General features: G+C 48.8%; 1 protein-coding gene across 13 annotated transcripts in view; it reads right to left on the reverse strand.

Annotated features, from left to right (window-relative positions):
• Positions 1-23,985, reverse strand: part of CAMTA1 (calmodulin binding transcription activator 1) — a 980,974-nt gene that overhangs the window by 652,118 nt on the left and 304,871 nt on the right. For all 13 annotated transcript variants that reach the window (XM_054441126.2, XM_054441083.2, XM_063668430.1 and 10 more), the window contains one exon: positions 20,840-20,907. In XM_054441126.2, the coding sequence (XP_054297101.1) occupies positions 20,840-20,907 (68 nt within the window). The remainder of the gene's footprint in view (positions 1-20,839; positions 20,908-23,985) is intronic.

The raw sequence follows: 23,985 nt of genomic DNA on the forward strand, positions 1-23,985 counted from the left end.
GCCAGGAGAGATGGAACCAGAGTACCTGAAAAGCAGACGTGAGGCTGCCAGGAAAGGTTTCCACCAATGGGGTGAAGGAAGCAGCATGAGAAAATGCATCAACGCATTCAACAGGGCAGCCCCAAAAAGCAAGAAGCCTGAGCCCAAAGCAGCCCCACCTCCGTGCAAGGAAGTGAGATCTGGAAAGTGGAAGAAATAAACAAATGGCCCGTGGGATCAAAGCACCACCTCCTGATCTTTAATGTCAGAGTGGCAGACAGAGGGCCTGGGAGACCCGGGGCCCCTGAGACACACAAGCCAGAAGGGAAAATTCAGCAGCGTGTAACTGTAACCCTGCCCTTGTGTTCAACGGCAAGTCTGAGCGGGAGGCTGCTGGCCCCAGAATGTGCTCCCACAAAGGAAGAGGGACACACAGCGGGAGGGAGGAGGCCTCAAGGCTTATCCAAAGTAGCCAACATCCACTGGGTGTCTGTCAGAGTGGGGAGCTGGACCCTTAAGGGAAGAGCGTTCCATTTGGAGTCAGATCTAGGGCTGGTGTTCAGCTCGGCCAGTGTCAGCCGTGGAACCTTGGGCAGCTCATTTAGTGCTTCATCTTCTGTCTGTAAAATGGGGAAAATCATCTCAATCTTAACCACTTATAGTGAAGAAAAACATGGTGAAATGGCCAAGCTCTTTGAGGAATCAAGGAGAACTAATGGAAATATGGGTATTATTAAAATTACCCACAGGAATTGTGAGGGAGACAAAGGAAAAAGTCCATCCATGTCTCTAAGGGTCATACAGTCCAGTGTCCTAAAAGTAAGAGAATGGGTTTGAAGGAAGCCAAATGTGAGAGATGACCAAAGAGGACAGTCCAGCAGCCAGCAGCTCTATGCAGCGGTCCTGCAACAAATGCACATGCCACTGGACAAATGCACCGGCGACCCACACAGCCTCCCCTACAAAGGCTCCAGATAAGGGGTTAATAAGATACCACACCCCCCTCTGGACAGAGAGAGACCCATACACTCAGAAACAGAGATACGTGACAGCCATAGTGACGGTGGCCACTCATGGGCTGCTTCCTAGAGCCACTCCCTTTCCACACAGTAACTCAGTTCATCTTACAGCAGCCCTGGGAGTTCAGTCTTCATTTTTTTTTTTTTTTTTTTGGAGATGGAGTCTTGCCCTGTCACCCAGGCTAGAGTGCAGTGATGCAATCTCAGCTCACTGCAACCTGTGCCTCCCGGGTTCAAGCAATTCTCCTGCCTCAGCCTCCTGAGTAGCTGGGACTACAGGCATGTGCCACCACGCCCGGCTAATTTTTTGTATTTTTAGTAGAGATGTGGTTTCACCGTGTTAGCCAGGATGGTCTTGATCTCCTGACCTCATGATCTGCCCGCCTCATCCTCCCAAAGTGCTGGGATTACAGGTGTGAACCACCCCAACCAGCCATAAACCCATTTTACAGGAGTTCTGAGAGGTGAAGCAACCTGTTCACTGTTCATCAGCCGTCATGTGTCCAACACCATTCTCTGAACTCACAGATGGCAGAGTTAAGATGGGTGCAAGCCTGTCTGTCCCCAGAGCCCATGTGCTTAATATTGGATTAGACAGCGTGCTCAGGAAGGTTCTCAGAGGTTTTCTTCTCAATGGAAATTTCTATAAAACCAGGGATGATGAAGCCAGGGCAATAGTAGGTATGGGAGGGCAGAATCATGTACCCCTCTCCCCAGACGTCCATGTCCTAATCCCCGAAACCTGTGGCTATGTTAGATTATGTGGTAAAGGGGAAGTAAGGTGGCAAGTTGAATTAAGACTGCAAATCAGCTGATCTTGAGATGGGGAGATGATTTCAGATTACCCAGCTGGGCTCAATGTAATGACAAGGTCATTAGAAGTAGAAGGGGGACTCAGGAGAGGAGGTCAGAGAAAGAGAGAGAGCCAGAGAGATGCTCCGTGGCTGGCTCTCAAGATGGGGGAAGGGACCCACAGCCAAGGAGTGCAGGCGGCCTCTAGCCGCTGGAAGAGGTGAAGAGATAGATTCTCCCCCCAGAGCTTCCAGAAGGAACGCAGCCCTTCTGACACCTTAATTTCAGCTCAGTGAGACCTGGGTCACACGTCTAACATACAGAACTGTAAGACAATGCGTTCCAGTCATTTTAAGCAATTAAGTTCTCAGTGGTTTGTTACATAGAGGAGAGGACACTACTGTTAAGGGGGCACATTTGGGAATCGAGGTCACACAGAGTCCCTAAGCTGGGAGGCCCTGGGGGCTGCTTTCTGCTGACATAGAAAGAGGACCAACCAAAGGGATCACGGGTGAACCCGAGGAGCAGGGCCATCCCTCTGAGATCAGAGGACAAGCCACCTTCCTTGAAAAGCCAGGAATCCGACCCAGCTTCTAAGAACACTCATTCATCTGCCTCTAAGTGAGCAGCAGCTGTCTGTAAAGATGAAGCTGTCCTCCCAGGTTGCTGATTAAATATTACAGGAGGAGAACTCACTCTCCCCTGTAGCAGGGCTGAATAATTCATCGCAGACTCATTTAAATGAAGCGGCAGAAGGCAAGGAGCTGAACTGGGTCAGACTGGCCCGGCCTGCTCGGGCAATTCAGCTATTAGGTCATTTTAAAACAAAAGGGAAGAGCTGTTGCGAGGATTAATCATCAGCTCCTCAACTCTCCTGAAGCACAGTGGCTAAAAATCATTGCAAATCGATGTCTATTAAGCTGCCTCAGAACATTCTAGCCCTTTGGGAAAAGAAACTTAAAAAAAAAGGGTGGGGGGAAGGGGGTGCTGAAAATTCTAATGTGTTGGGATAAAGGGTTACATGGCCCAGAAAATGTGCTGTGCTTCTTGTTAACAGGATGCCCCCAGCAGCTACTGGAAGAGAGTGAATGGGTGGGATCCAGATTTCAGAAGCAAATTAAGCCATCACCTGGAGCCCAGGAACACGATCCAGGAAGGAACAGGATGAATCACTTGAAACTCAGATAAATTGAATGCAGAAACACCTCAGGCCACCTCGGGCTCATTTCCAGAAAGACTCATGCTTACTTCCTGGCTCACCATAGGCAGCAGAGCCACTGAGGCCAAATCTGCCCCCATAAGGAACCAAACAGAAGATGTGGGGCTAATCCCATGATGGGCTTCAGACCCCAAGTGCTCCTCAGCAGCGTCCCCTCTGAATCATCCCATCTAGACACTGGGTACTTTCTGGGAAGGAAAGGGCTGAGGTACAGAACGAGGACCCCCTGTCCTCAAACACTAAGGAGTCAGCTTTCTCACTTGGGCCAATGGGAGGACGATTCATCTGCCCATTTTTACTGTGACATCTTGATCGGTGGTCTGTGGTGCCATAAGCACAGAATGTCTCTTTGCAGATTGCACAGGGATGGCAGATGGATTTCAACACAAAGTGCTATCTCTGATCAATGAGTCGTGTCTGTCTGAAACGAGAGCTGTGTTAGGAGGGATTCTGAGGGTGCACCTAGCTCACAGAAGACTGTACCATGGGTAGTGATGCCTGCTCTGGGCATTGATGGATCATGCATATTCACCATCCCTGAACCAATTCAGCCACTGTAAGGAGAAGGAAACTGAGCCCCAGAAAGGCAAAAATGCTTTGCCCACTGCCACCCAGAGAGTGCATATTGATGCCATGATGAACTCCCAGTTTGTGGCCTGTTCTTCCTACACTTTGTCCCTCTTATCAGTCCTTTCGTGTAATGCACATGAAAGGACTGATCCCTCAGCAGCATCTGAGGGAGCCCCAATGACTCCTGCTCCTGGAAGCCACACCCTTTTGGGTCAGCTCCCCTTGACAGGAGCTGGACTTAATGGCTCACTTGTAAGAAACAGATGGCAGCAAAGTGGAAGGATGTCACTTGTGAGATTTATTTTCAAAAAGACTCTGGCTTTTGTCTTGCTCACCCTCTCGTAGTCTCTTGCTAACTCACTCTGATAAAGCAAGCTGCCCTGTTGGAGAGGCCCATGTGGCAGGAACTGAGGGCAGCCTCTGGCCAACAGCTAGAAAGGAGTTGAGCCCTCAGCTCAGCCCACAAGGAACTGAATCCTCCCACGATGCATGAGTGAGCTTGGGAGTGGATCCTGCCTCAGTTGAGTGTTCAACTGAGGCTGCAGCCCCAGCAACACTTTGACTGCAGCCCCAAGAGAGACCGTGAGACCTGGCTAAGTTGTCCTGGATTCCTGACTGACAGACAGGGCAAAATGGTACATAAGTGTTATTTTAAGCCACTAAGTTTTGAGGCAATTAGGTAACTAATAAAATTAGTGCAATAGGTAACTAATATGATTGTCAATAAATATTTGTTGAATGAATAAATAAATAAATAAGTTTGGGCTCTTAGCTTGGTTTCCCATGCAGCATTTGACTCTCTCAACCACCACCTCCTATTTAAAATGCTCTTCTTTCTTGAATGCTGTGATGTGGACTCTGAGTTTTCTCCCCTATTTCCTCTCTGAACCTTTTTCACCCCAAGGATTGCTGAATCGTTTTTGGTAGTCGAGAAAGACGTGAGAGTTCAGGCCGTCCTTCTGCACAACCACAAAAGCAGAAGTGAGGAAGAACTGGGCTGTGTGCATACAGAGCCCAGGTCCATCTGGGTCTGCCGTTTGGAACGGATTCCTGGGGAGATCATCATCATGAATACACCAATGACACTAAGCCCTAAGTTCTTAACACGTTTCACTCATGTACTCCTCACAACAATATGTATTTTATTACTCCCATTATACAGATGAGAAAACTGAGGCACAGTGAGAAGGTAATTTTCTGCTACTAAATGGAAGAGCTGGGCTTCATATACAGAGCCTGGCTCTTGACCACCAAGCTCTTCGGTAGGAGTTCTCTTCACTGACTTCTTGTTATCAATATTTGGGGCTCGATAACTCACTCATGCAGGGTTCTGTCCTGTGCACCATAGGATGGTTTCCAGCATCAACAACCTCTACCCCAGATGCCAGCAGCTTGGCCCCTCCCATGGTGACCACCAAAAATGTCTCCAGACATTGTCAAATGTCCCATGGGGACTGAGGGAGGGGGTGGTTGTGTCTCTGGTTGAGAGGCACCCTTCTCAAGTGTAGGAAGAAGTCAGCAGGCAGATGATCCCAGTGACCCATCAGGGTGACCTTGTAAACACTTCCATTTATGGTCCCGTTAGCTTGATGGGTGCAGTGGGACAAACAGGCTTTCAATAGACAGACATGGGCTGGAGTCCCTGCTTGGAAAGGCCCTCTGGCCTCGAAGTGCCCATCTAGACACTCACTAAATGGGGGCTAGGCTGTGCCCTGGAGGACAGCCCTGCAGCCCAGGGAGCAGATCTGGGAGAGACAGCTCTGCCTGGCTGAGACCCGGCCAGGCTCCCACAGAGCGTGCACAAAAAAGGCATCCCAGCAGCACCCGCCCCTCCGGGAAGTGGCTCCTGCAGGGATTCTCGGCTTTCGTCCTATCTTCTTGCATTCCACGGCCTCCAGTCTTCTCATCATTTATGTCAACGCCACCAATTAATCTGCTCTCTGTGTGGCTTAAGAATGAGAAAAGCCCAAGCATTGTCTCTCCCGTCCCCCATCAGGGCATGCCGTTCCCCACCAAAGTTCACAGTTTTCTGATTGAAATTCACCCGTACAAATGCTGCTGTGCTGTTTTTCCCAACGAAATCAATTTAATCCAATTGATCTCAGCCCCGTTTTGCATTCCTCCCACAGCTCTGTGTGTGGGCGCACACACACACACACACACGTGCACACACATACACACACATGCACACATGCACACGCACACCAGGCGCTCCTGCGTGTGCCGTCTGGGAACTTCTCCCTAGTTATCTCAGATATGCGTGACTTGTCTTTCCAATTACATTAGGGGCCATGTTTTCTACTGCCTTTGTAACCCCACAGTGCCTACTACAAACCTATGCACGCAGCAGGCACTCAATAACGGCTTGTTGACTAACGCTAGACATTATGGAATAGCATTTCGAGGCCCCCTCTCCCCACCCCACCTGCCATCTGACATCCCTGATGACACAAGCTGTCCCTGGCGGCTTCCACGACATCTCCCCAGAGGCTGCCACTCCAGTCTGCACGTTACTGATAGCATCTCATCCTCCAAATAACAAGACCACTATCTCAAACCAGATCTAATCCTGGTGCCTCCCTGAGTCACACCAGAAAGTCAAGATATTAAGCCATCTGCTTGTTGGAAGCCACTTTCCAAGCCAATTAGGGATAATTTTAGGAGAGCAGGTTCATGAGATGCAACATCAAATGCTCTCCTCTGAAATGAAGGCTTACCGTAGGATCAACTTCCTCAGAGCAAACAAGTTTCACTGGAAAATTATAATGAACACTTGGTGAAGCAGAGAAACGCGGTTCCACGGGGCTATAAATACTCCCAAGCGCTCCACTACTCGGGGGCGGTTAAAAATTATTTTAAAGCGCTAAGAAAGACACCGAAGTTGAAAAAAGCACTCAAATGTGAAAAAGAAAGAGCTGGGCTCTGGTCCCAACTTCTGTACCTAATTAGCTGAAGTGACCTTGGGTAAGTCACATAATTTCTGGGTCTCAGTCTCCTCATCCATGAGTGGAGGGAAGTGGCCGGACAGGAGAAAGAAGACTGAATGTGAGATGTGGCTCGCTCTGGATCTTTCTCTCTTTCTCCCTCCATCTCCCTCCCTCCCTTTTGCTCCCTCTTCTTCCTCTATTTCCTCCTCATCCTCCTCTTTCATCTCCTCCTCCTTCTTCTTCTTCTTTCTTTCTCTCTCTCTCTCTCTCTCCGTCCCTCCCTCCCTCAGTGTATCCCTAGGCATTACCTACTTTGCAGGGTTGTTAAAAGGATTGAGATCCCAGATTTGAAGGGTTTTGCAAGTTGTAAGCAGCCTATAAGATACTCAGAAACTTCTCACCACCACTCTGTGGGTCTGTGATCTAAGCAGTTTTACAAATTAACATAAACCAGGTCTAAAAGAAATAAGATAACTAGAAAACACAAATAAAAACTGAAACTGTAGTTAACCCTTGACTAAGAGCATTAGTGGATAGGAAATCATTTCATACACCTCCTAAAACTCTGGGGAAACCCTTTTTTTTAAGACATGGTCTCACTCTGTCGCCCAGGCTGGAGTACGGTGCGTGATCTCAGCTAACTGCAGCCTCAACCTCCTGGGCTCAGGTGATCCTCCCACTTCAGCCTCTCGAGTAGCTGGGACCACAGGTGCACCACCATGCCCAGGTAATTTTTGTATTTTTGTAGAGACGGGGGTCTCACTATATTACCTAGGCTGGTCTCAAACTCCTGGGCTCAAGTGATCTGCCCACTTCAGTCTCCCAAAGTGCTGAGATTACAGGTGTGAGCCATCATGTCTGGCCCCAAAGTTATTTTAAAATCTTGAGGCATATGCACCTTATCATTCCTTCCCTGGGATGTACGAACTAATGTTAATAATAAACTGTGTTCCAATTCCTGAGAAGACAACAAACAGCTCAAAGCAACAGCCCAGTGCTCAGTGGAATGGAGGAAAAGGCCGCAGATCCGCCCCTCCCTCCGAGCCACCCCACCGTGGGCCTGTCAGTGTCCTTCATGGGAAGTTCCCAGCAAATTTGGGGAATTCTCCTAACTGATGACAATGTGACTTCTGTGAATTCAGATACTTTTCCAGATGATGAGCCCGAACTTTCTGGCAGGGGGTAAACTCACAAAGCAATGACCGTAACTTGGTAAATTAATTCCAAAGCACAATTGTCTTCAATCTTCATTTAAAATCAGCCTTTGTTAATCTAGATTTAATGACATAAGAAACGGAAATTCCCTTAATAAAATAAGTTATGAATATTTATCATCCCATTTTACCTGAAAATTGAATAATTCATCAATTAACCATACTATTAATTATTTAATGCAAAATTAATAAACTGCAAAACGCATACATATCCTTGCAGACCCTCTGGCACTGGGTAAAGAAATTAAGCACCAGAGAAATGGCGTAACTAGGGATATTCCCAGACACACACTGATGGGATAGATGGGGTTAAGGCTGGAATTTTTCTAGAAGGAGCAGAACCAAATCACTTACTCATAAAGTGAAGGGAGAGATTTTTTTCTCACCTTGGAATTCTGTATCACAGCTAAAAAAGAATTCAAAGTTTGGCAATTATATCTAAGAATAATTCCCCCCATGCAGTCTCTCCATTATCCGTCACCATCATCATCATCAACCACAGTTTTCTCACATGTAAATGGGCCTGTGATGTGAAGCGGCCACAGTCAGCACTACCCCTTGTCCCTAGAGACCACTTTCTCTCCTGAAGCCTCAGTTGACAGCCTGATTGGAAGGGGAGGGGCTGAGCACATAGAGATGGGAGGGGAGAAAGTTTAAAAGGAGCACAGTGCTAGGGGACGCTGGGACAGGTGGGTCTGACATCAACCAAATCTGAGCAGCTGGCATTCAAGGGGAACCAAAGCTTGGTGCTTGGAGCCTTTGGGGATCCAGTTCCCCCAGAGCTCCTCTGGCTCTCCACACTCAGAAGGTCAGACTCCACTGCGTCTTTGCTGACAGCAGCTAACAGGACAAGGATAAGTCAAAAATTTTCCCAGAGACTTCTTACAAGACAACAGTGACCAATACAGGAAGCTGTGTGTTTGTGTGTGTGTGTGTATGTATTGTGTATTTATGCATGTGTGTACATGAATGTATATGTGTGTATGTGTGTTTCTGTGCTGCATGCATGCATTGTGTTGAATATTTGCTTGTGCATGTGTTGTGTGTGCATGTATGTAGTTGTCTGTATGTGTGTTGTGTGTACATGTGTGTAGTGTGTATGTGTGTACATGTGTGTAGTTGTGTGCATATGTGTGTTGTGTGTACATGTGTGTAGTTGTGTGTACGTGTGTGTTGTGCGTACGTGTGTAGTTGTGTGTATGTGTGTTGTGTGTACATGTGTGTAGTTGTGTGTACATGTGTGTAGTTGTGTGTATATGTGCATCTCAGACAGACAGTGCCTCAGTCCTCCCATCCATAAAATGGCATCTACATTGACATGTGAGCACTCCCGGGTTCTTTCTACTTTCACCCTTGGACTTCCAGTTCATTCTCCACCCCCAGGGCAACCAGGCAAGGGTGTTAATAATAGCTACTCAGGTAGGCACCCTGTTCAAGGGTACCCCCCACCCCGCTGGGAACCCCCACTGCACCCAGCAGCCCCTCTGGAAGGCAGCCCAACCTCCCCCACCCCATGCACTAGAGGTGCAGCCTCTCCCTGCACTTGACCCTTATAGCACTCCCCAAAGTTGCAATTCTTATAAATGATCTGTCTTGTCACCACTATGTCCCAATGCCCAGCACAATGCCTGGCACACAGGAAGCAGTCGGAAGGTATTCACCGAGTAAAGAGAAGAGTGGGTGCCAACCAACAACTAAAGAAGGTGACAGTTCGGTGTCATGCAGCTCAGGAATAAAAGGGCTCGCTCATAACCCAGGGAGAAGATGACACCCGTTCCCCAAACAGAGCACGGTCAATCCCCAGCATCAGAAGGGAAGCATCGCCCAACACTGGTGAACTGAATTAATTAGAGCGAGCTCATGACACTGGAGGCGGAAGGGCCGTGGATTTTCGGTGTGAAAATATGTGGAAATGGCACATTTCACGGTGCAGGCTGTGCTCCTGGGGAGAAGCAAAAGTGTCTCATCTGTTTTCCCTCCTCCATCCTTGCGCATACATTTGTTCTTTCCATAATTTCATCACCTGCCTCGACATCGTTCTCCAGACCTAACAGTGGGCTGACTTCTCTGATCCCTCGGCCTAGGCACCAGCTGCCATTCTACATGCAAATTCAATTCCAGCGCAGGTAAAGGCCAAAAGAAAAAACTCAGATCCTGAATTCCTACAGATCATCCCGGTGGAGGGAGTGATGGGAAGTCACAACGCCAGCTACCAATGCTTCAGTGAGCTCCCCTGTCCTCAGCAGAGCAGGACCCTCCCCTCCCGGACGTGGCTGCCCCGGCCTGGACTCTCGCTCCCTCTTCCCCACCAGAGTCACCTCACACTAAACAGCTTAATTAACAACAAATTCCCTGCCAGGTGAGGTCAGGAGTAGCCAGTATAGAAAAATTAATTTTTTCTTTGAGGAGAAAATTTCCTCTACCCAAAAAATTTCAACTCGCTAAGACACATAATGAACAGAAGAAAAATTTTCCCAGAGACTTCTTACAAGAGAACAGTGACCAATACAGGAAGCTGTGTGTGTGTGTATGTGTGTGTGTTGTGTATTTATGCATGTGTGTACATGTATATATATGTATATTTCTGTGCTGCATGCATGCATTATGTGTTGAATATTTGCTTGTGCATGTGTGTTGTGTGTACATGTGTGTAGTGATGTGTATAAGTGCATGTATATCCTCTGTGTCTGTATTGCCTGGGCACATGCATATGTGTGTATGTGCCTACATGTGTACATGTGTATATGTGTGCTGTGTGCACACACGTATTGTGTGTTGCAAATTTGTTCATGCATATGTGTCGTGTGTACGTGTGTAGTTGTGTATCTATGTGCATGTGTATGGTTCTATGTCTGTATGTGCCACAGCACACACATATGTGTCTACATGTGTGCATGTGTGCTGTGTGTGTATGTGCGTACATGTGTGTAAGCACACACACACCACGCAAAGCAAAAGCTCAAGTGAAAGTGGGATATGCAGTAGAGTTGGAGAACCAGAAAAGATTTCCTTCCTTTGTTTTTGGTTTATTTTTAATTTTTTTAGAAAGCTCCATAATGAAGGACTGTGGAAAATCTAAGAATAGCAAAGACAGTAATACCTCCTAGCCAAACAGCACAGGGGGAGAATCTCCAGCCCAGAACCCCCAGATGATCTGGTGATTACTCATTACACAGAAACTTATGAATTGCAAAAAGTCCTTTATTCCGAGAACTTGCCTTCCCACCTCATAACGCCATAAGGCCCGCAGGCCAGCTCCCTTTCCCTTTCCGTGGGCAGCGAGCAACAATTTATTAGATCAGAATTGATCCAGAGGAAACACCACAGATGCCAATCCACGCCCATGACAGAAATACCAGGCAGTCCTAATTTTCCAAACCCAGGAGAGGGGGCTGAAGATGCTAAGAATAAACTGGGGGGGCGCCAGAAACAAAACAAAATGACCATCAATGGACACGGACAGGGCATGCAAATACCTATCGATCAGTGTGGACACAGTGCCAGGGGGCTTTTCCATTCTCAGAAGTATTAATCACTGCCAGGTGTCCTGCTTAGAGACACCGGCAAGTGTCACCCTGGGTGGGCAGTCTCCTGTTGGGGTGTCAGAGCACCCCAACGTGCATCACAGGCACCCTGGCATGAAGCCTCTGCCGCGAAGGCTTTTGTCCCACATGCAGAACCGTGTAAAAACAAAGCCATTGAGATCCCACTGTTAGGGGACATGCACAGCATAGTGGACGGCCCTGGCCGTCCCCAAGATCCCTGAAATTCTACTCAGGGAGAGGCCACACCACGCCCCTGTGCCAATGCCAGGAAAGGCTCTAAACTAAGAATGGTGCATTAAGAAGGTGGAGAGGAGGCCAGCGCCAGGGCTTGGTGTGGGTCGGGCTGCGCACCTGGGGCCTCGCACACAAGAAGCATGTGTGCATGTCAGCAGCAGGATTTCCCAGCCCTGAGCAGCTGCGCACTTAGAAACCTCCAAACTGCACATTGAGGCATTTCTTTCTGCAGACTGAAAAAGACTTGGAAAAAGAGAAAAAAGCAAGAGAGTGAAACAGCAAGTTAGCTTGACAGTGAGCAGAAAACGAAGAGGAGAGAGAGGAAGAATGAGAAAACAAGGGGAGGGGGTCCCACTCGGCACGACTCTGGGAGACCAGTGAGGAAGAAAGAGGGCTCACAGGGAGGACTAAGCATGGCTCGTCCTCACCAGTGACAGTAAAGGAATGAAAACAAGTATAAATCCACAAGGGGAAAGCCAAGGGGAACAGAGACGAGCATGGATAAGAGACGCCAACACATTCTGGAGAGACGGGAAGCAGATGCAGGGTTGGTAACTGACACAGCCAAATCTAGGAAGCGAAAACCCCAGTGCCGTGCAGGGGACCCAGGAACAACACGCTAACCCACCTGCCAAGCCCCCAGAAGACTTGTGAATTGGAAGCAGCAGGTGCCACGGAAGGCAGAAGTTAGGAATGGGGTGGGAAGCAGAGGGAGCTCACACATCTGTGTAGGGGGCAGTAGACCCTCCCGGGGTCCCACATCTACACTGAGCAGACAGGCAACCACCCCCTGGCCTCTGCCCCAGTGGGAGACACATTGATTCTCTGAAGAGGTGGAGTCCGGAAAGACTCCGAACTCAGAAACAGCAGAAGAGAGGCAAGAAACACGGGCTATAAACTGGGAGAATTAAGTGATAGCTCTCATATCGAATGCTGACATTCCCAGCCCCTTGCCCTGCCTGGCTCCCAGACCACAAGCAGCCAGGCCAGCTCAAACTAGGCAGCACATCCACAATCCTTCTCAGGAGAACCCAGATGGCTCCAGAGAAAAAATGTAGAGATGCTGAACCTCAGAGTTACCAACAGAAAGCTGGCTCCCTCCATTAACCAGCCCCTCCCCCAGGTAAGGAAGAGCCAGGCAGTGGACACAGTAAGAAAGCTAAATCCTCAGTTAGCATCTGAGGAAGCCGGAAGATGATGTCTAAAATTGACAAATCAAGAAACAGCAGAGTCAACATATTTAGAAAGCTGGAGGTAAATATCAGAACCAAAAGACCAGAGAGCAGCTGCCCCTGGGAAACAGGATTGAGCTGTAGTGCAGAGGCTGCTATCTTCTTACAAGTTTTTTAGGGCCATTTGACATACTAAACTATGTACATGTATAATTTTTATAAAAATAAAAGAAGGGAGGGCCGGACACACTGACTCATGCCTTTAATCCCAGCACTTTGGGAGACCGAGGCGGGCAGATCACTTGAGGCCATGAGTTCGAGAGCAGCCTGGCCAACAGGGTGAAACCCCGTCTCTACTAAAAATACAAAAATTAGCCAGGAGTGGTGGCGGGCACCTGTAATCCCAGCTACTCAGGAGGCTGAGAGGCAGGAGAATCACTTGAACCTGGGAGGTGGAGGTTGCAGTGAGCTGAGATCACACCATTGCACTCCAGCCTGGCTGACGGCGAGACTCCATATCAAAATTTGTTTAAAAAGCGTGGGGGTTGGGGGGTGGGCAGGGGCCACAGGTCGTAGATGTCTAACCCAGGGAGGAATCAGAGACACAAACATCAACACTTCCCTCTTGGCTCCTCCAGGACACCGGGAACTTGCACTCCTGGCCCCAAGAAGTGAGGAGGGGTGGGATGGAGGCCAACTCCCAGCTCTTGTGCCAGGGACATGAGCCCTGGACTGGCGCTGCCATTTCAACAGGTGGCTAAGCCCACTGAAGTCACATGAGGCTTGCATGTCCTCTGATCAGGAGCCCAGTGCATGTGACAATCCCCCACCAGGCCATCAGTGCCCCCACCACGGCCAACTTCCTAGACACGGAGGGGATGTGAGGAAGTGGCCTCCGTGGGTTGCCCCTGCTTTGACATGTGGTATTCTGGGATTAACTAGGATAAAGATAACTGGAATCCGGGGCAGACCTATTTCCATGCAGAGACTGGGGACTTCCCTACCACTGTCGAGACACCGCCAGACACTCCATCAGGATACAGACCACAGCTCATTCCCCACCCCCGGAAATAAATGAAAACTACGTGACAGGTACCCTGCGAGGAAGTCTTCAGGCAGAAGGCTCCCTGGGAACTCTGACAGACGTGGCACCTGCCAACTCCCTCACCCTGCAGTTGCCCTTTGGCCAATGATGGCCTTGGCCAAGGATTTGTGATACATTACACAAATGCTGAAACGCACCTAACGTGACACGTCTCTGTGTTAATTTGAAGTGCGTCCCCGGTTCAATGCATAATGCAAAGGTTACCATATGGAAACCACTGCTGACCCAGTTTCCTTTTTCCTGCATAGTTCCAAAGTACAGAGTCCTAAAATGCTCTAAGTCTAAAACTGCCCTCCCGAACTCTGGCCACCAACAGCACCCCCTGCACGTGCACGCACACACATGATTCGTCCACCCTAGCCAATCCTGCCCAGCTGAATACCTGAGGAAGAGCTACAGAGGCAACTCTGGGAATTTTTTTTTAATTGTAGTAAAATATATGTAACATAAAATGTACCACTTTCACCCTTTTTAAGTGTAAGTTCACACTACTCTGCCACCATCATCACTGCCACCCATCTTCCCCAGCTGAAATGCTGTACCCATTGAACACTAACTCCCCATTTCTCCCTGCCTCCACCCCAGCCCTTGGAAACCACCATCTACTTTCCATCTCCAGAGCTGACTATTCTAGATCCCTCAGTCAGCAGATCACACAATGTGTGGCCCTTCGCGTCTGGCTTATTTCACTGAGTATAACGCCTTCAAGCTTCATCCAGGTTGCAGCAGGTGTCAGAATTGCATTTCTTTCCAGCTCTGGGAATTTTTAAATGGTTTTTGCAATTCTATTCCGGTCACTCGAGCAGCCTTACCAGGAATAGGGGCTTCCTTAGAAAACTCCTCTAACTGTCTGTCCCAAAGAGCAGATGCCTTAAAGGTGGCCAACAGGTCACTGCCAGGGGTCTTACAATGGGGCTGAACAAAGATAAACCCCGCTGCACTAGGACCAGCCTGGGGCCTGATAACACTGGCTTTCTAGGCAGAGGTCTCAGCTCACAGGCTGGCACCACGCCAGGACCCCAAGGGCTGTCTAGGACAAAGAACCCCATGGATGGCAAGCACTGGCACTCCTGCCTCGTGGGCAAACTTGCTGCTGTGCAATGCATCCACACTGTCCACCCCCAACTCCACCCCATCAAAGCCCTGGCCTCCCTGCACACAGGCTGTGAGGAGATAAAAGGGACAGCATGACCTTGTCCTTGGGGAACCCGCCACCCCACTGGGGAAGAAAGACTTACTCATGACAGCTGAATCGGCAAACAACTGACGACAAAGCACGTGCAGCTACGGGAGCAGGAAGGGAAGAGGGCTCGCCCTGAGTTGGCGAGTTTGGGGAAGGCTCCCAGGAAGAGGCAGACCAGATTGGACATGAGGGCATTCGAGGTGAGGGCAATGCCAAGTGAAGGCCAAAGTGGGGGACAAGAAAGATATTCAGAGAGCAGCCAGCAGCTCCTCAACTGTAGCAGTACCTAGAGGTGTGACGTCAAGGAAAATAAACGGAAAAGGGTGGGTTGAGACAGAAGAATGGCCTTAACGACATCACTGGAGAGTCAACCTCAGCTCCCAGGAAGTATCTGAGGCTTCCAAGTAGAATAACGATGGAATCAAAGCAATATTTCAGGCAAACCAATGGGGAGGAGGAGTTTGACTTAGAGAAGGAAACCTAGTAGGAGATATTTCAATACTCTAAGCGTGACAGTGGCAGTGAGGACACAGCTGAACCTGGGGGGAAAGCATACGAAAATGAGGATGTGAATTACAGTTGGAAACACTGACAGAGTTGGTGGCTAATGAGATGCAGGGGACAAAGGAGAAAAAGGAGCCACCTGGAGTCCAAGTTGTATGCTCTGGCATCTCCACAAACGAGGTGGCTCTTCTAGAACCAGGGAAGTCAGAAGATGGAAAGCAGAGTGGGAGCGAGGGAAGGAGGGGGGAAGATGGCAAGCTGGAGATCATAATACGTCATGCAGGTGCCGGGGAGACAGAGTCGGATGTGGGGAATGATCCACAGAGACTTGATAGTGAGACCATGGAGTCGGGGAGTCCTGGGAGCCCCACAAGGGAGAATGAGGGAAGAAAGAGCAAAGGATCACAGCTTGGTGTCCACCGCCATCAGGGAGGGGAAAGATCTGGGGCACTTGAAGCCAGAATGGACGGATGGGGTCAGGAAACCAGGAGGAGGAGAGTGGAAGCTCTCTCTGAGCCACTGGAGTCTTTTTGAAACTCGGGGCTCACTTTTCTCCTCCTTTCCTTCTAGACTCCCTCCTTCTACTGGGCTGTTTTATTGCTTATTGACCAAAAGGCATTTAGTGTTCATTATAGGAAAATTCTATTATGAGACCCTTAGTGCTTCCGTGTTGAGGTGCTATCTATATCAATCTAATTAATTAATTAGATAATTAACAGCCTTTTCCAGCCTCTTTCTAACGGGTATAAACAGGATTCCTGGGAAGGACATGCTCTTATTTCAGTCTTGAGCTTTGTGTGTTCCTGGCTTCCAGGGAAGGTTGTGTATTTCCCAGGGGAGCAGGAATAAATGATTGGGATTGCTCAGTTTTGCAGCTGTCTGCCTGTCCTGGGCTCAGCCCGGTTCCCTGCCCTCTGGTGAAAGGGACCTGCTCCCCTGCAGTGGTGTGCCGCTCTTCCACACTGCCAGTGACTGGGGGGCTAACTCCAATTCGGGGGGCAGTGTAGAACACCCTCCTGGCTGGCACGTATGAGCCACGCTTACTGACAAAGGGAACCTTTGCCTGGAGCCTGGTTCTCCTAGATGGTTTGGAATTCACGGCAGTGAGAGGCGGAGAGGAATAGAGAAGCTATTGACGGGCTCCCTGGGAACCTTCACAGGCACAAAAGCAAAGGGTATGGGCTTTGCAGTGAGATCGTACTGGGTTCAAGTTCCAGTTCTAGCACAGACTCACCATGCAGTCCCAGGAGGGCACGTACCTTCCATACCTGGCAGAGCTGCCAGAAGGGTTTCAAAGCACAGCATCCGGCCCATGGGCGGTGCGCGAGAACACAGTGCTGGCTCAACCGGACAATACTGGGACTAGAAATACCCGAAAAACTGAAGTGGAGAAAACCAGGTCCCTTCCTTCACAACACTCAGGCTCACCTTTCTATGTCACTTTTGTTCATTTTACGGATATTTCTTGAGGGTCTGGGAGGTGTCCACACTGTTCAAGGCGCTGGGGGTGCCCCATGAACAAGCCCCACTAAAAATCCCTCTCCTCTTGGTGCTAACACTTTGGAGTGGGTCAAGTAATGAATACATATATTAGGCAAGGCAACTGTGACAGACACAGTGTGTCAGAAGGCGATGAGTGCTCCAGAGAAACGTAAAACAAGAAATGAGGAAAGGGGCTGGCTGGGTGAGGGCAGGGGTGAGACTAAACTGCATGGCCAGGGACACCTCCCTGAGAAAGGGACACCCAGTGAAGGCCTGCAGGAGGAGCTGGGAGAACATTCTAGACAGAGGACACTCTTCATTCCAAGATTCTCAATTCACCTGGCAAGGTGGGGAACATGAAGTTCCCTGGGGTCTCCAAATGGTATTATTATCACACTGAGCACACAGCAAGTGCCAAAAAACACGTCGCGCAGGGTGATTTTTCAAACCGGAGGTCCCAGTTGCTGAGAGTACAATACGGGCTGTTTGAACGCTCAGCATTCAGCTCTGTTGCGATACCGCGGCTGCCCCCAGGGTCCCCAGCCCTGGGAGCCTCCATGTAGCACACCTCATTATTAAACAGGTGAGCTGGGGCTCCCGGGGCCTTCTCTGTAATTAGGGCAGTATCTGAGCAAGGACTATATTTATAACCCCCAGCCGGCAGCAAACCACGGAGACAAGCAGGGGGCCCCTCTGCAGCTTCTATACCAACATCTATATGTGAACTGATTACAACAATTAATTTAATAGGGATTCCTCCACACAAACAATGTATCATTTTATTAGGAAACTCTATAAATGTCAGTGGTGCAATTCATTTTTATTAATTTTCTAAAATGAAATTAGCAGTGGCGGCGGCAGCAGCAAACAGAAGTTGTATTGCCTTCTCGTTCAGCAGAGTATTGGTGTCATTAATTCCTTAATACCAGGAGGCCAGTTTGTATGAACTCAGCAGTTAACTGCACCAATTAATTTCAATACTAGAGATGGGGTGGGGGTGGGGATCCAAACACAACTCAACAACTAATTTAGGAAGGTCCTTGAACAACCACAGCAAGTTTTGCTTCTCCTGGGACAAGAAGCTTTCAAGTGTAAACACGGAGTGGATATTATAATACTAATAGGAAACCTTCCGTCTTCACCCTCTGCCTTTAGGAAAGAAATTTGTCCTTCCAAAGCCTGGAGAAATCCTGGCAGATGCCTGCTGAAGTCAAAGCGTCCAGCAGGTTGGGGACTGCGCCACAGATAAGAGGCACAGTGACACCCGTGCATGGACAGACCCGCACTGCATGCAAAGCAGAATGAGAAACATGACCACATTCGGTCCTCATCGTGACCCAGCAAGGGCGGGATCAACAGTGACTCCATTTTCTCTATGAAGAAGAAAAACCAGGGCTTTTAAAGGAGCTAAGATGACCTTTTCACAGTCGCAAAGCCACTGAGTGACAGAGCCAGGGCTCAAACCTGGATTTGACCACATCTGAAACCCACCTTCCTTCTTCTGCCAGGCACACCCCTGTGCCTTGGGGTGGGGTCTCTTGGCTCTATGTATATTCCAGAAAGTCATGAGAGTCAGGCATGACCCTGAGTGACATCCCCTTTTCAATTGTAACCCAAATTCCAAAGGCTGAAACTCGAGGTAAAACCGCTGCCTTGAAATGTTCTACTGTTCTGCCGTCAAAGGGTGGCTGAAACCCAGCACGTGTCTGCGTACCTGAAATCAGATGTCTGGCCTGGGACACATTCCAGGGAAGCTCCCTCTCTGGCTAAGGAGGAGCTCTTCTCTTTCCACTTAGATTCAAGGAGTGTTTCAGCGGAGAGTGAAGGGCGCACGGAGAGGCTGGCGGCTGCTTGAGATAAGGGCCACCCTTGGAAGTCAGGAAATGGTCCAGAGGCAGAAATCAGATAAGCCTCCTTCTCCCCCAGAAAACTAGGCCAGTGGCCCTCAAAGTACAGTCCCAGACCGGCCACATCCTACTGCCTGGGAGCTTGTTAGAAATAACACATGCTCAGGCCCCCAGCACCGCACCTGCTGAATCAGAAACCCTGGAGTGGGGCCCGCATTTTAATGAGCCCTCAGCTGATTCTGATGCCTGCTCAAGTTTGAGAATGATGTCCTCCAAGAAGATGCCGCAGAAGAAAGGGGAGATGAGCATGTCAGGCTCTCTAGTTTCACATGGCCGTATTCACCAAATAGTACACTGTATTCCCATCCTCTCCACTGCCCCCCCCGCCCCCACTCTGTGGAGGGATGTCCTTCCCAGCCCCATTCTTAATGGGCTTGGCCAAGGGACTTGCTTTGGCCAGTGGATTTATCAGCAGGCATGACATATGATGCCACATCTGAGCAGGAGTTTCAACTGCACCTGCATCAACTGCCTTGGGCTTGTAAGCCTCTGCCCTCCTCTGGGAGATGCTAACTTCCCAGGCAGAGGGGGCTTCCTCAGCCTAGGTCCCACAGCAAAATGATGCACACAGCAGACCTGACCTTAACCCAAAGCCACAGGCAGCCCACAGACCCATGAGCAGAAAATAAAGATTTGTTGTTTAAAGTCACTAAGCTTGCAGGTCGTTTCTTACACAGAATTATCACAGCAAAAGCTGACTGATATAAACTATTTGATTTTATAGCAAAGAAAAAATCATGGTTCCAGCAGGCTGAGGTTTTGGGGACTCCTGTGGGGGGACTCTCCTCCCACTCTCAGGCTGGAGGTAAAGCAATCAGAGCTACCTGGGGAAGGGAGCCTCAATAACTAACCTTCCTTCCACAATGCCCTCTAGCCTCCTTCAAAGGGGAGGATTGTGCCCTCACCTAAAAGATGCTAACCAGTAAATATCTAAGCCTAATAATGTGGTATTTTAAAATACCTTCTAGAATGAATAAACATTCCCAAGGATGACCTTTCCCATGACTCAGGAAGCATGAACAGGTCAAGCTGATGGGCCACGGGCACAGAGGACACACTCAACCCTTCCCTGGTCCTAGCTAACAAACCTGGGGACTCTGGGGCTTCTGTCCAACGTGAAACCGACTGGACATTCCACCACTTCAGTTCAAGCCTGCAGTCCAGGCATCCTGTGTAAACCACACTCCAGCTACCACCCCGACAGCTAATAAACACCTGGGTCCTGTCACTGCTAACAGAAAACTTACGGCAATTGGAAGAGAGTGGCCATGTATTTCCGAAGCTCTAGATTGTAACATTCCAAAAATAAAAACCTACAGTTGGAGAGGACAAAAAGAGTCTGCCTTTTAAAATCAACCCTAAGTCCCAACGTCACCATTCTTCACAAGATGCTAACATCACTGGTGCTGGCGGAACGCAGGTCAGCTATATTTTCACCAGTTCCCTCTATTCCCAAGTGATGAGAGAAGCTAAGTGTTTGCGGCAGTTAGCAGGTTCAAGGACATTTACTGCATAATAAACTGCGAGCTTAGCCATTGCTTCTGATTTGGGGGGAATCTCTTTACCACCAATCAAGAACTTGACTTTCAGTTTGTAAGACATGTTGAGATAAAAGTGGGCAGTTAAGCTGGTTTCTCTTTTCTCAAAGCACGTTTCTAGAGAACACTAGTGGCAGGCAAGCAATTTCCCAAAATAAACTCCCCCTGAGGCTCCTGCCTGTGAAGGCTTCCAAGCACCCGGCTGAAGGATCCAGCCATCAGGTTAAAAGTTCCAACTGGCGGATGGCACTTGCACTCTTTAATCCATCTGATCGTATTCACTGCTACAGTCTTATGTTAATGAATGAGACCTCAGTGTCGAAAGCCATCCAGCACAACATGGCATTTTCAACTCGTTGCCCATGAATTGACTGGTCAAATCAGGTAATCAATGCACATCAATCCACTTACTATACACATTTGAAAAACTGCAAGATCTGGGATATTACCTTGTCTTAGGGGAGGTGGTTAGCCATTCTTCGTGTTTCTCAAATGTTATTAAATAAGCTGCAATTTCCTGAAACAGAAGAATAAAAAGATAATAACAACAATTAGCTCACGTTGGATCCTGAGAGGTAAGAAAGTTTTTGCTGTTTCCCAGCTGCTGTTTTCATTTGCGAGCCTGGAACTCCATCCCTGCTAGAGAAATACTCGACTTGGACTCTGTTTCTATTTTGATTTTTTAAGTCCTTTCCATTCAACCTGTCACACGGTAGTAATCAAAGCACTGGGCCTCAAAAGATGAGTCGGTGGCAAGGACGAAAATATTTCTCTGTGGGAGGAAGACATCAGACACCATTTCAGATTCTAAATGTCATTAATTTAGGGAGGGAGAAACACATGCCAACAACAAGTCTCCACGACGCGAGACCATAATTGGAAAGTTTCGTCCTTTTCTGAGGCTGGACGAATCTTTCATCTCTGTCACAAGAGACGTCGCATTCTCTCAGCTTCATCCCCAACCACCTGAGCCAAAAATCACACAAAGATGAAAAAGAAAAGACACGATAAAGCCATATTCCAGAGAGGAAGCGGGGGGAGAAATAATTTAATCTTTCCCACTACTGATAACTTAAATCTAGTGAGCGGCACATCCAAAAGAAGAGCAACGTCAGCAGAGTTTAAGGTAAAGAGGAGGAAAATGTGGGCACCTGAAGGTAAATCAAATATTTATAAACACAACAACATCACTGCAGTTAGAATTACTGATTTATTAATAATTTCCATAAAAAGCCAGTGAGTGACATCAACATAAGTCATTGCTCCAGCTCGAGGCATGATATGGCCCATTACTTCCACCTCCGAAAGGATCTGCTAACATGAAATTGGCAGGGATTGTAAGTTAAATTAAGGTTGGACTAGTACACGTTTCCCTTGATCTTGGTGATGCTACAACACGGAGCTGCTGCCCTGACTATCAGGAAAATTCAAAGGGGAGGCCTCCACCTCAGCTCTCTCTGCAGCCGGGGTTCCTAGAGGGCTCCTGGAAAGGCGGCAGCCCCTCTGCCTGGAGGCGAGCAGCCTCTTTCAGCTGGGACATAATGGAGTTGACACCTGTGACCAGAGATGCTAAAGTTGGCCTTGAGAAGGAAGAGAAGCCCGGTAAGCAGAGCAGGTGAGAGTAGAAAATGCCCCTGATGCCATGCGGTCCAAACGCCACAGGCCAAGAGTGGAGATCAAGGCCTGACATCCCATGGAGCCGGCCACCACCACAAGGCAGCCAGTGATTGGGAACTGAGAGCCCAAGCCACCTCTGTCCGGAAGCCTGGACCTGACAAAGAACCTGGGAAGCAGAAGCCTATAGCAAAAATAGAGTTGCTTCACTGTGCAAGTTTCTATCACTGACTGCAGCTGAAGAAATCATAAATAAGCAGCTGATCAACCAGCACATTGTTCTCTCATCCCTGAGCCTTTTCACGTTTTATTTCCTCTCCTTAGAAAAATCTTTCCCTGAGGTCTCACTGTAGATAGATCCTTCCTCTGGCTGGCCCTCCCTAACTATTCATGATGGCATCAGTTATCCCTCCTGCTTGCCTGGGTGGCACTGGCACCTTCCCCCAGTGGGCAGGATTTATCACTCTGCATTCTAATTGCTTGTTTACTCAGATAACATCCCCCATTGGAGCATGAGAAGGATACGGAACATGTTATTGCTGACACATCCCCTGGACTTAACAGTGTCCTGGGGCACACAGGAAGCACCTGATAAGTGTTTGTTAGACAGATGGCCGGATGGATGGATGGATGGATGGATGGATGGATGAATGGATGGATGGATGGATGGATGGATGGAATGGGATGGGATGGGATGGGGTGGGGTGGGGTGGGGTGGGGTGGGGTGGGGTGGGGTGGGGTGGGGTGGGGTGGGATGGGATGGGATGGGGGTAGGAAAAATGTGCATGGCAGAAGTAAATATGCATACACACGTGAGTGAGTGTGTGTGTGTGTGTCACTGAAGATAGCTGACACAAGAGCTTAAAAGCAGCAAAATGCAGCAGTTCCTGGCTACTTTGCCAATTATTTAATTAACTCTATGTCACTGTAGGAAGGCAACATAGTATCACAGTTAAGAGCACATGCATTGGAAGCAAACAGTGCCCTGGCTTTGGGGACCAGCGTGGCCTCTTATTAGCTGTCTCATTTTGAGCACATTACCTAACCTGTCTAGACCAGTTTCCTATGAAACTGGGAGACTATCAGCTCATGAGGTAGTTCTAAGGAATGATCATTCTAAATACACTGGCTGGCAGAGGACAAGCCCCAAACAATAGCTACTATGAATCACTATAAGATCTACGTGGTGTGAGCCACCTGTCTAGCAGCCCGATGAGGTCATAGGTATCAAAATGGTCCAGGTCAGAGGCTGCCACCACTGCTGGATTAATCATCATCTGTCACCTCCACCACCCCGGACACCACCGCACGCCCACGCCTGCAGACAATGAATGGTAACATCGGAATGACCGTTCAGAGTTGTTGGTTTGTCGATTGGGTTCCCATTTGGCTTCACAAAACCAGAGCACACCGCGGCTGGAGTCAGTACGTGGATTTACTAAGCCACTTGTCACGTGCATCAGCTCATCTACCTGAACTTCAGGAGATCTGGTATCCAGAGGAATAGGCTGTGCCAGCTGGAATCCCCTGATCCATGCCCCTGCCCAGGACCATGCCAAAAGAAGTGACCCTTAGTGGCCCAGGGGATGGGAGGTGCAGTAGATCCCAACCGCTAAACATGTGATTTGTTCCAAAACCCTGGACATCCAAAGAAGACTTTCATGGGCATCCTTCAGCCAATGCTCACCCCAGTCTGACAGGGCTTCCTACTGCTATGGCCCGCCAAAGGGGAAAAACTCCTGGCACCACTTACTGCCTTCTGTGTTTACTCTACAAGCACTTACTGAGCATCTACTGTATACCAGAAAGGGAACAGGACCACTTTGAAGCATACAGTTAAAGAGCTCACAGCCGAGCGATGGGTACAGGCAAGTCAACACAATAGTGTGTGTAAGTGCTGTTACGGGGTCACCTCTGTGGCCAAACTTAGCGGGGGCCACCTCATGTCTAATGAGCTTCTCTCAAGCAAGCAGAGGTTCCA

The sequence above is a fragment of the Pongo pygmaeus genome, chromosome 1 (assembly GCF_028885625.2).
Source record: "Pongo pygmaeus isolate AG05252 chromosome 1, NHGRI_mPonPyg2-v2.0_pri, whole genome shotgun sequence".
NCBI lineage: Eukaryota > Metazoa > Chordata > Mammalia > Primates > Hominidae > Pongo > Pongo pygmaeus.